Source organism: Pteronotus mesoamericanus, unplaced genomic scaffold (assembly GCF_021234165.1).
Source record: "Pteronotus mesoamericanus isolate MK-2021 breed Mesoamerican mustached bat unplaced genomic scaffold, CSHL_Meso_final contig_27, whole genome shotgun sequence".
Classification (NCBI taxonomy): domain Eukaryota; kingdom Metazoa; phylum Chordata; class Mammalia; order Chiroptera; family Mormoopidae; genus Pteronotus; species Pteronotus mesoamericanus.
Window position 1 is genome coordinate 25,271,070 of NW_026555115.1, and position 12,162 is coordinate 25,283,231.

The following is a 12,162-nucleotide window of genomic DNA, read 5'->3' on the forward strand; positions in this document are numbered from 1 at the left end:
GTGATAAAGGATTGATGGTCCTCAGTGTGGCAATGCAGCCTCGCCCAAATAGGAAGGTTGGCTCTCCAGCAAGCAGGGGAGGGCACAGTTGTGCAGGGGGAGTTTGTTGGGAGCCCAGTGTGGGCTCTGTGGGGGATTCAGCGTGCGCTCTCTCTCTCTCTCTCTCTCTCTCTCTCTCTTTCACACACACACACACACACACACACACACACACACACACACAGTTTCTCTCCACTCCTGTCCTCCTCAGTCTTTGTCTCAGAAACAAGAGCAGAGGTTCCTCTGTAACTGTGGGCCTTCCGACAGCTCTGGCCCTGGCCCTCTGCCCTCCTTTCTCTTGCTCAGCAATTCCAGCCCCTCCCACAGTCTTAGCTAATCCTTCTGCCGCTATCTGTGCTGGGAAAGTGAGCCCTGGAGAAGGCCCAGAGAAGGCGTCCTCAAGGGGCTGCCTGTGTGGGTGTGCGTTCTCGCACATACATGCACGTGCATTCACACGCCTCCAGGCACCATTAGAGTGACCCCATGTCAAGGACTACAGGGAACTGGGGCAGCAGAGAGAGAGAAGGCATTAGAAGCTCTGGCCGACGATTTGGGAAAATGCTTTCCTTATCACTGGGGGTTTCCCAAAATAGCAGGAGTCAGCTGCTGCCATGCCTCCCTTCCTCCAGCTCCTAGAGCAAGCACCCTGCTGCAGAGCCAGTGACAAACAGCCCAGAGACAGGGCGCAGCACAGGTTTTCTGTGCCCCCTTATCCATCCGACCCCAAGCCCCAGCCAGTCACTGTCTCTGTCTTGTGATATACTGTTCCTTGGGGAAATGTCTCCTCTCCTCTATTAGACTATGATCTCCTTGAAAGGAGGGACTATGCTTTTGTCATATGGACATCTCCCCTCCCTCACTTTTCCTATCTATACAGGGCCCAGCACAAAGCAGGTATTTGGTGAACCCTTAGTGAAGTTCTGTATAAATGAATGAGCGATTCATCTGGGACAAACACTTAGGTAACTAGCTGAGTATTTTATGTATATGAATATATTTATACAAACATTTCATGAAGGACCTACTCTGTGCCAGGCTTACTTCTGGGTGCATTACAAGCATTCTCCCTAAGACAAGGGATTATTAACCTCACTGTACAGATGATAAAACAGAGTTGCACTCAGGCCTGGCAGCCTCCCAAGCTCAGGACCTCCCACGGTACTCTACAAACCTCAGGAAGCTTGGCGAGCTTCTGCTGTGCACTGCCAGAAGAGAGATTCTCGGATTATTTTAACATCAGATCAGACAAACATATTAAAAATAGAAATTCTTGTCAGTCTTAGGGGCTATTGGTTGTAAGTATGAGAAACCAAACTGCATGGGATAAGAATGGTACCTGGCTAATGATACCTGAGACCTGAAGAACAAGGGTGTGAACAAATTAAGAGTGAATTATTCTCTAATAATAATAATGATAGTAATATATTAACAGCCAACCCTTACACAATGCCTAGTTTGTGGTGAGTGCTGTTCTAAGCCTGTCAAACAAAAATTGCTCATTTAATCTTCATAGTAACTCTGTGAGGTAGATGTCATTATTCTCCCCATTGTACAGACAAGGAAACAGGCACAGAGCTGTGATGGTCAGGCACGGAGAAGAAGTGCAGAGGTAGGCAGACCACAGCTGGTTCTGCCCCAGGTTCCACCTGCCATTCTGCACCGCAGTCCTGATTGCGTGGCTAACGGTCACTTAGAGCAGCGGAGAATGATGCAGCACCGCCCATCCTATCTGCAGTCGGGTTGGGAAGAAGCGAAGTGCTCTTGGAGCATTTCCCTCAAAGCCCCGCCAATGGCTTCCTCCTGCCCCTCACTGGCCACCCCTGTCTGAAAGGCTAGGAGGGGCATGAGCAGGGCATTGCCCCCACCCCGCGCGAATGCTGGGGCTCCTTCAGAAAGGAGAGAGACAGGAATGGACGCGAGGAGGCAACACTGCGTAGGTGGCTCCTGGTCTGACACAACTCTGTCTGACTTAACAAAAACAGGGAACTTCTATGACAAGAATCCAGGGGTGGGTTGTGGAAATAGGATGTAGGCAGAACTCAGGAAAGAGCTAGAACTGGGAACTGGAAGGCTGTCAGCATCCCCGGGAGTTTCCGCTCTTCCTCATCACTGGCCTCTGTCCAGATTTCCTCTGCCCCTCTCCTCAGCCCATGTGACAAGTGGAAGAATGTGACCCCGCCTGGCCCATACTACATATCCCAGGTTCCTCTAAAAGACTGACTTGACCCTGTTGGGGAGATGTTACACGCCCAAATCACCAAGGGAAAGCATCTGATTGGTCTGTTTTAACTACAAGATTCTCCTTGGTGCAAGCAGCTATGATGAAGTGAGGGCAGACATATATATATGAGGCAGCAGGGGCCTACCCCTTTGACTTGTGGATAGAGGGGAGATAATTTCCAAAGATGGGAAATTCTTGGGAGTTGGAAAGTCACCCCCTACCCACACACACACACAAGTATCTAGAAGTCTGCTCAAAAGGTCAGACCCTGTGCCACTCTCAGTGACGTGGGTTGACCACTTTTTCCATTTTTCAGTGAGGCACTTGTAGAGGGGTGAGCCCTGGCTCTTTGAGCCCTGCCCTGACCATCAGCACCCCACACTCTGGCCCCATTCCTTGTTTCCCAGATCCTTCTGTCCCTCTTGGCACCCTTCTTAGGGTCTGCTGGCTTCCTTGCCAAGGGCAAAGGAGCTCCTTGAAGGTGACATCAAACAGGTCTGTGTGTGAGCCCATGTGGGATTCTTTGCACTGTGAGCCATCTTTGCACTTCTAAGTCTTGGAACACTCATCTGAAAAAAGGCCGACCCTGTCTCCTCCCTGATTAGCCAGTGTCCAGAGTGTCTGTCTCTGGGGGACTCTCCAGCCGGCTTGTGGTGCGCGTGCCCGTCGGCTGCTCTGGCCCTCTCTTCCTCTTTCTCCCCCTTCACCTGAGTGGAGGAGACCCGGGCTCCAGGTCCCGCCCTCTGTCCTTTCCTACCCCATTCATGCACTGTGTGCCCTTCTCCTCAAACAGCAGACACCCTATGCTGGAGCCCATGTGGAGGAAGTGATATTAATCTAGCAATTATTGATTCAAGAGGAAGTTGGAAGGTATATTTACATAAAAACCATGAGTGAGTGGAACTTCTGCTGTGGGAATGAGGCCCTTGAAGGCCTGGGTCCGGGGAAGGGGAGGAGGCTCCGGATGTGCTCCTAATTCAGGCCCCAGAGCCCAGGGAGGCCTGGGGGCTGTGCGGATGGTTCAGACCTGGGGTGGGGAGGCAGGGCAGCCTGGGAAGGGAGCAGGGAACAGGAGGTGGGTTGGGGAGAATGAGGGGGGGCAGCTGTCCTAACACCTTAGATGTCCTGAGAAGCGGAGAGAGGAAAAGCCCAGCGAAGTTATAAAAGATGATGTTTTCATATGCATTGAATATCACGAATTAGGTGCTGTAACCCCAAGAAAACAGATGGCACAAATTGAGAAATGGAGGGCAGTTTGATACAGGAACTATTTACAAAGCTGTGGGAAGGGACTTGGGAACCACATGGACGGGCTCACTGTGGGTACCCTGGGGCCCGTAAGGAGGGGGCGGTACCCCTGGCCATGAGGGAGGAGGGAAGGAGGGATTGATTGCTGAAACCTGGAGGCAGAGAAGCTTGGACAGAAGCTCACTCTGCTGCCTCCACCCTCCCGCCCTCTCTTTTCCCATTTCCTGCCAGTGCCCTCCCCCCACCATTGGCCAAACAGAGGGAAAGGGTCCCTGGATGCAGCTCATGCACAAGCTGGAAGGAAGAGAGAAAGTAGAGGAACAGAGGGAAGGCATCGGGCACAAGTGTCAAGGAGCAAAAGGAAATCCGCCCCCCCCGTCCCTCCCCCTATCTAGGGCATCAGAATAGTTCTCATTAATGGACGTGCACTGTCTGCCAGGCTCTGTTCCAGGCCTTTTAAAGATAGAAATTCCTTTAAGACTTACATCTGCTGAGGGAGCTGATTTTGCTATCCTCACTCCCAATTTGGGGAAATTAAGTCAAGGAGAAGTTAAGTATTTTCCCCAGAGTCATACAGTGGGTAAGAAGAGCTGGGATTTGACCCCAGATTGACTGGCTCCAGAGGGCTGGCCCGGACCTTGGATTCTCCACTCCAGGAGGCCAGGAATCAGTGTCTCGGAGAAAGGAGATGCCAGGGACAGGACAGCAGTGCCAACCCCAGGCAGCAGGAAGGATGCAGGTTGGCATGAGGAGTAACTCAGTGAGTGACAGTGTGAAAAATCACTCCAGGGAGTAAATTCAGGCCAAACCCCCTTCCAGAGGGTCTCTGCTAAGAGGGATGGCCAGACTTTCAGATGGAGGAATCAAAGAAGTGCTCTAGGAACTATCGCCCTGCAGGTGCAGGATCGGCAGAGTAAGGGAGAAGGGGGCTCTGCTGGGCACACACACTGTGTGGTCAGGGGGGTATTTCCTTGAGCCTTACGGCAATGCCAGGAGAGGAGTTACTGCATTTCACACACATGCGAGAAATCTTAGGCCTGGAAGAAAACTAACCTACTGTGATTAATCCAGACCTGCGGTAAGGCAGTAGCAGTAGGAAGGGAAGAGAGAAAAGGGGTTAGGAACAAATGGTCTTAGACAGGGATGGAGCCCCAGGGGGCCTCTAGTCCTCGTGAAGGCCGGTGGGATCACCTTTGGGCTCACTCGCCTGGCGGCTCAGGCCTGCACCCCCAGTGGAGGTGATTCTGATAGGCTCCTCCACCCCATGCCCAGGAAACTCCCCGAGCTAGTCCAACCTTCCATTTCACAGAGGAGGAGAGGGACACCGAGGAGGTCACTCAGAGAACCGGAAGGGATGTGAGAAGGACAGAGCTCGGTGTCACCGAGGACAAGGACGGGCCTCTGAAAGGGAGGTGGGGCCAATTCGAGGGTGTGGTCAGGCCACTGTGGGAACTGCTGGGCTATTCCATGTTAGAAGTTTTAGGGAACCAAAACTAGTTTTTAAAAAAAGTTTTAAAAATGTTTATGGACTAAGTAATACTAAACATATTTACTATCCAAAAATGAAAATAATATTAAAAGGTATATATTGAGAAGCCTAGATTTTGCTACTTTTATATGTAATTTTTTTTTGTTTAGTTTGGTTTCTTTTTCCAGTGTGTGTGTTAATGCTAAGATAAATAATATAAATATATATTCTTATCTGTACCCTCTTTTTTACCCAAAAGACAACATGCTATTACACTGTTGTACACCTTGCTTTTTTCACTTAGTATCCCTGGAGATTTCTCCATATCAAAACCTAGAGAAAATCTTGATTTTTTTCTAAAGCCATGCAGTATTCCATTACAAAGATGTACCATAGCTTATTTAAGCAGTCTCTGGTTGCTAGATATTTGGTTGTTTCTATCTTCTCCTATTTCAAAGATTGCCACAGGAATACTCTTGTGCATCCAGCGACTTTGCATATGGGCAGGTACCTCTGTAGTGTATTTTGTTTCTCAATTATCCGTGATGAAGGAACAGGTTTTACTTTTCAACTTACAGTCTGTCGCAGGTGGATGATTATGTAAAATTTAATAAAAGTGAATCCCTAGAGAAGTGAATTGAAAAAACACAACTGCAAAATGCAAGCCCAAATATTTTGTTATTAGATCCAATAGACACAAAAATTACGCTGTCAAATTACTATAAAGGTTTTTAAACACTCTCAGATGTCTGCATTTATCTTGCCACAGAGTCATCGCAGTTTGCAGATCAACACAGGTCCATGGACCGTGCTTTGACTGGCACTGGCCTAGGCTCCCAGAAATTAGGTCAAAGGGTAAATGCCTCTGTCATTTTACCAGATATCTCAGATTCCCCTCCATGGGTTGATGGGTTGTGCCATTTTGCACCCCCACCAGCAGTATGTGAGAGTGCCTCCTTTCCCACAGCGTGTTGTCTAACTTGGATTTTTGCTAAACTGACAGGTGAGCAGAAGTGTCTCAGTCTAAGTTTTAATTTGCATTTTTTATTATGAGTGAGTATAAGTATCATTTATATTTTTAAGCCTGGTTTGCAATTGTATTCCTTTTCCACTGGATTGTTGATTTCTTTTTCCTTGATTCCCCGGAGTTATTTACATAGTAGAAATATTAGTCTCTTGTCTGTGATATGAATTGCAAATATTTTTTAAAGATTTTATTTATTTATTTTTAGAGAGAAGGGAAGGGAGGGAGATAGAGGAGAGAAACATCAACGTGTGTTTGCCTTTCATGCACCCCCAACTGGGGACCCAGCCCACAACCCAGGCATGTGCCCTGACTGGGAATTGAACTGGCGACCCTCTGGTTCGCAGGCTGGAGCTCAATCCACTGAGCCACACCAGCCAGGACTCAAATTTTTTTTTTTTCCATTTTGTTATTTGCCTTTCAACTTTGCTTGATGTTGTTTTCTCTTTTTTGCAGGGGGCGGGGGTGTTGGGGAGTGTCATGCAGAAGTTCATGATTTTTATGTAGTTAAATCTGTCAATCTTTTTTTTAATAGCTTCTGGAATTTGAATCATGGTTCTCCACTCCAAGGTTATAAAGATTACTGCCCACATTTTCTTCTAGTACTTTGTTGGTTTTATTTTTAGCATTTAGTCTTTTATCCAGTTGGAATTTTTCCTAATATAAGGTGTGAGTTATAGATCCAAATTTATCTTCTTACAACTGGCTATTCATTTGTCCTAGCTCCATTTATTAAAATCCCTAATATATCACCTTTGTCATTCAAAAGAATTTTAAGCCATTTGGGACCATAATAGAAAAAGCTCTACAACTTGCCAGTTTTGTGTAGAATACCATTCCAAGGGAAATTAGCTTTCAAGATATGATCTATAACTTTGCATTACTGGGACAGAATAAACTTTAACTAACATAAATAAAGTATAAATTTATTTAAACAAACAGAAAACAAACCTGGGGCCACCGACAACCAGGAGGAGCTTGGGAGAAATGGGCATTGCCAATGGAGCCCCTGGTGAGATTGATTGTTTGCATTGCAGGTCTTCCCCCAGCCTGCCTCTGGGCGCTGGGACCCCAGAGGGGCCCACCATGGTGCTCCTGGGACGCCTGGCCGCCACTCTGTTGCCGCCCAGCCTCACACTGCTGGTGTTCCACCTCTCCAGCTTCCAGGATGTCGCCAGTGATCCCAGCAGTGAGCAGCAGCTGTGCGCCCTACAGGAACACCCCACCGTGGCCTTTGCAGGTGAGAGCCCCTTCCCACTCAGTTCTTTTTGCAGTGACCATGTCCTGAAAGACTTAGGTCCAACCTCAGCAGTGTCCCTCTGGCTGCTGGAAGTCTTGGGACGATCATTTTTTGTAGGACATGATTTTAATCTCCAGGCAATTTATTCAGGCCCTTCACTCCTGTTTACCTGGGGAGGAGGGACCTTTCTCTGGGATTTCTTCACCAGAGAATGAGAGAATGAGGTGTGGACATTCTGGGCGGGCTGGCTGAGAGCTGGCTGGTGAGCTCAGCTCTAGTTCTTCTGGAAGCATGAGCTCTACATCTTGGCTTCCTTCGGGGGAGGAATAAAGACAACTTCGCTCATGACCTCTGCGAAGCTTCCTTGTACTCTAAGGCAGCTGAAGGGATGCCCAAATTTGGGGTCCTGGGAACCCCCAGAGAAAGGGGCCCTGAGGACCAACAACCCCTTCCATCTGTCAAGGGAGGGCATGAAAATGTCTAATTAAAGTGTTTGTGTCCAGCTGAAGTTTGTGAATTGCTGGACATACTCTGAGGTGTCCGTCAGTTCTCAATGAGAGTTTCTAAAATTTGGCCCTGGCCAGTGTGGCTCAGTCGGTTGGAGTGCCGTCCCATACACCAAAAGAGTTTCTAAAATTCATGTATACATTTGATGATATTCTAAAAACAAAGCAAAACACAAAAACTTGGGCTTTTTGGATGTTCTCCCATGCTCTGTGAGCCAGTGTGAGGTCCCTGGTGGTATTTCACTCACATTGACACTTCGGATCCATTGCCTCGTGGAAGCTCACACTGATGTAGTCTCAGGGGTCCCCAGGTCCTTAAATCTGATAAACACCTGTCCTATTTCCCCTTCACGGTGACCCTGGCAGAGAGGCAGGGCAAGTCCATCACCTCCTTTTACCAGTGGGGGGTTGAGGTGCAGAAGGTTGGAGAGTCTTGTCAGAGCTTCCTGACTCAGACCCCATGTTCCACGCAGCCTGTCAAGATGGGCAAGATGGAAGCCAGAGTGGAAAAGTAAATCCATGAGTCTGAGGCTACATGGCATTTGTGGGGGTGGGGGGCCTGTATGAATAGGAGCTGGGGCTGTGAGGTGGGAGACTGGGGGCATTTAGAAGTGCGGGATTCCCAGCTGTGGGCTGCTCCTATCTGCTGTGCCAGCCTTTGAAGGCTTAAGTGGATTACAGTAAATTAACAATGTCTTTAAGCCTACCAAACAAGCGCGCACACCCTCAGACTTCCGATGGCTCCTGACGTGCTGCTGATGGCTGTCACTGAGAGGAAGGACCAAGTAGAGGACAGAAGGAGCTGGATTCTGAGTGCTGAGGGCTGTCCTCACATTGGGGGGCCCCTGTGGCAGCTCCTAATGAAACATTTCCTGTCAGGGGCTTCAACGGGGGCTCCAGTGGCCTGGCTGATTCGGGGAGCAGGACAACGAAATGGGACAGCAGGGGAGTCCCTGCCCTCCAGCCAGGCTGGTCTGTATTAGAGCAAATGGGTGGGGGTGGGGATGGCAGCGATGGGGGTGATGTGTTCCTCCAGTGCCCCGCTTCCTTGACACCATTTTTGATCTTCATGTGTAAATGACTTGACTTGCCACCTCACCCCTTTCAGAATGAAGGAATGAGGCTCAGGTTGACATAGGTGACAGAGTCGCTATGGAATTCCCTTCTATCTGGGCAAGAGGAGATGGTCTGTCATCTTAGACTGACAGTCCTGGAGAGCAGCTCTCCTCCCCAGCCCTCCTGGCCTACACCAGTCCACCTTCTTCCCCATTCTGACAGCTCTGGGTTTTCCTCTCCAGTCACTAAACTTTTATTGGATCCTGCTCGACTCCAGGCACAGAGCTGGACACTGTGGGGCCTCAGAGGTGAACAAGAGTTTTTGAGGGTTTTTGTTTTTTCTTTGAGTACTCAAGTGTCTCATTGTTTCTTAAATGTCGCTCCCTTGGCTCGCCAGTGCAGTTGGTCCTGGACCAGGACTAGTCAGTCCTGTTGACTCCCCACATCCTTTTGCATGGCTGAGTGCACACCAGGGACTCATTCCACGTTGCATGATTGATTGTCTTCCGAGTGACACTGTGTTCTAGAGAAGTTGCCATAATCCAGCCCAGCACCAACCCCCAGCTTCCAGGATCCCTTCTTATGTTATACTTTATTTCTGACCGATCTGTAGGTGTCTGACCCTGTAGTTAAGAGTTGCCTTCTCTCCTGACACCTGACTGAACTGTGAATGACCCCTAAATGCCCTGGAGAAGCTGCCAGTTGCAGAACCTGACATTTTCCTGTTTCATAAGGTTAAATTTTCTGCTCTGGGTCTCTTTTAAGGGGACCCACCTGTGTCTTCCTTTGGCCTGCACATTAGTCGTTTTGCCACAGCGTGGCCTTTCTAGGCAGCAGGGAGCAGCCAATATGGAGTTAACACTGGCAGTGGTTAATCCACAAAGTGGGTAATTGAATTGACTATACATAATTAAAATCACAGGCGCGTCATGGAGAATGTCATTTTTCTCTTAAAGACACCGTCCAAAGCCTTCGGTGCACATGGAGCTCAAGAACGTGCTTGGTGTTTTAAAGACAGCCTTCCCTCTGGTCCTCCTTGGCTGTTTAATCAGAGGAAACTGGCTGCCTTCCCAAGAAGGCTCCCACAGGATCACTGGGCTGCACATCTCTCCCTTCTTTCCCTCCCCCTTTTGCCCATGTTGCTCTCTTCTGGGTTAGGGGAAAGGGACTAGAAAGAAACTAGAAGGTGCCTCCACCTTCAACTCCCCTGACCTGCCACGTCCTCATTGTCATCCTGGCTCCTGCCTTTTTTCCCCTCCCTCTTCCCTCCTGCCCAAGGACCGGCCTGAGCAAAGAGAGCTGAGAAGTGCCCAGATGGAGTTTCTACTGCTTTGCGGCAGAACAGTCATGCCACCTCTTCCCCTGTTTGGCTGCCCACAACCAGGATACCTTGTCAAAAGGGAAGAGATAATTAAAGTGGACCCCAGTTGCTCCTATTGGAAAGCACCTGGTCTGATGGAGACAGGCAAGCCCTTCACATACTTCCCCCCAGAGAAAACATACTTGAGCACATTCAGAGTGACAGTAGCATGCAATGTGAATGGAATCAAGAGGGTAGAGAGAACGTAGAACAAAATAAGATTGGTTGGAGAGGTAATAATCCAGGAAAGCTTCCTGGAGGAAGAGGACCCTTTGTCTCTTCTGAGAGTGTCCCTGAGGTCAGCTAAAAGCCCAGCATGCCTGATTCCAGATCTACTCCTTATACTGATACTGCACAAATGTCATTGCAACTATGTGACATTTGCTGCCAACCCATAGTCATCTGCTGAGGCCAGAGGCAAACACAAGGAATTAACTTCGTTTTGTTGTAGAATTTATTTTTTTTCTTCTCCTTTTTTTAAATTCTGCATATTATAGTTTTCTGAAAAACATCCAACTCGCAAAATCTCCAGTTCTCCAGTGAGCGATTAAGTGTTCGCCTGTCACGCAGAAATGAAGCGCTGCTTTTAGTCTGTAGTGGAGGAATAATGAGCAATGATTTATTTCCCTTGGATTACACACACACATACACACTCCTTTGGGCCTCCTTTGGGCCTCCTATGAGCCAGTCGCTAATGCACTGTGGGGAGAAAGCACAGGGCCTCACATCCCCCCCTCATCTTTACCCCCATCAGCATGAGTGTTCCTCTGTCTCATTACTGGCCAGTTCCCTCCCATCCATGAGGCAGGGGTGAGGGAGAGCCATTAAGGGGCCATGCACCACGGTGGGAGAAGCAGGGCTTCATGGAAGGGACAGAGTCAGCGGGATACTCTCCCCCAGCTGTACCCTCCCCACACCACTGCCCATCCACCCAGAGGGCTGCACGGTCTCCTCTCTGCCCACCCAATGCCCATGAAAGATTTTGGCCTTAGCTGGGAAGACCTTTTCTTGGAGATAGGGATGGACACTGGCCACCCACCATCTGTGGAGCCTTGTCTGATAACCTGGTTCTTCTGGTACAGAAGGGAGTTGAGGATTATTCATATGTTCATTCAAACACGGCCAGGTGCTGGGAGGGGTCTATGATCCAAGAAGCAAGATCTTCCCTGTCCTCCAGGACAAACCACTGGGATAGACGCTCAGAGAGAAGGGGACTTCGATGGCAGTAAAGTAGAGGTCTGTGGGAGCTCCTCACCCTGGCTTGGGGAATCAGAGAAGTCTTCTTGGAGGAGGTGGGATGGGAGTGAACAGGAACTGTTCCATTGAAGGAGAACAGAAGTGCAAAAGTTTGCAGGCTTTTGTGGAATAGATCTGGAGAAGTGCACAGTGTTCTAGTTTAACATGGCTAGGGTAGAGAGTCTAAGGGGGATGAAAAAGACAAAGCACTACTCTTTCGATGGGTTACTAAATACTGAATGTGCCAGGTATCTCTCTGACTTGGGAGGACAGGGGGCCAGAACTCGAAGGCCTTCACAGGAGTTGGGACTTCTTCCCCGGGCAAATGGGAGCTTTTTTGGTTTGGTTTTGTTTTAATCCTCACCCAAGGATATGTAATTGATTCGAGACATAGAGAAACATAGATAGGAGAGAGAAACATTGATCGATTGCCTCCCGTATGCACCCGCACCAGGGACAGAAACCTCAACCTAGATATGTGCCATGATCAGGGATCAAAGCCACACCTTTTTTGGTGTATGGGACGACACTCCAACCAACTGAGCCACCAGGCCAGGGCGGAACCAGGAGCTTTAAAGGTCTCCAAGCTGGAGAGTGACGCAACCAGATTTGCATTTTAGAAAGATCATTCTCTGTTGCTTTGTGCATAATGGACTGGAAGGGCAAGAGTGCAAGCCAGGCCAGTTAGGAGGCTGTTGGCACCAGTTCAGGCAAGAGATGCTGATGGCGTGGCTTGGGGGTGGGGTGCAGAGGGCAAGACGGAT

General features: G+C 49.0%; 1 protein-coding gene across 2 annotated transcripts in view; it reads left to right on the top strand.

Annotated features, from left to right (window-relative positions):
• Nucleotides 1-7,071: 7,071 nt before the first annotated feature.
• The window catches only part of SEMA5B (semaphorin 5B), a 37,688-nt gene continuing 32,597 nt past the window's right edge, over nt 7,072-12,162 (top strand). Inside the window, exon 1 of one of the 2 annotated variants that reach the window (XM_054574967.1) lies at nt 7,072-7,240. In XM_054574967.1, coding sequence (XP_054430942.1) covers nt 7,087-7,240 — 154 coding nt within the window. In that variant the 5' untranslated portion in view covers nt 7,072-7,086. The remainder of the gene's footprint in view (nt 7,241-12,162) is intronic. The other variant, XM_054574966.1, reaches the window with a different exon arrangement.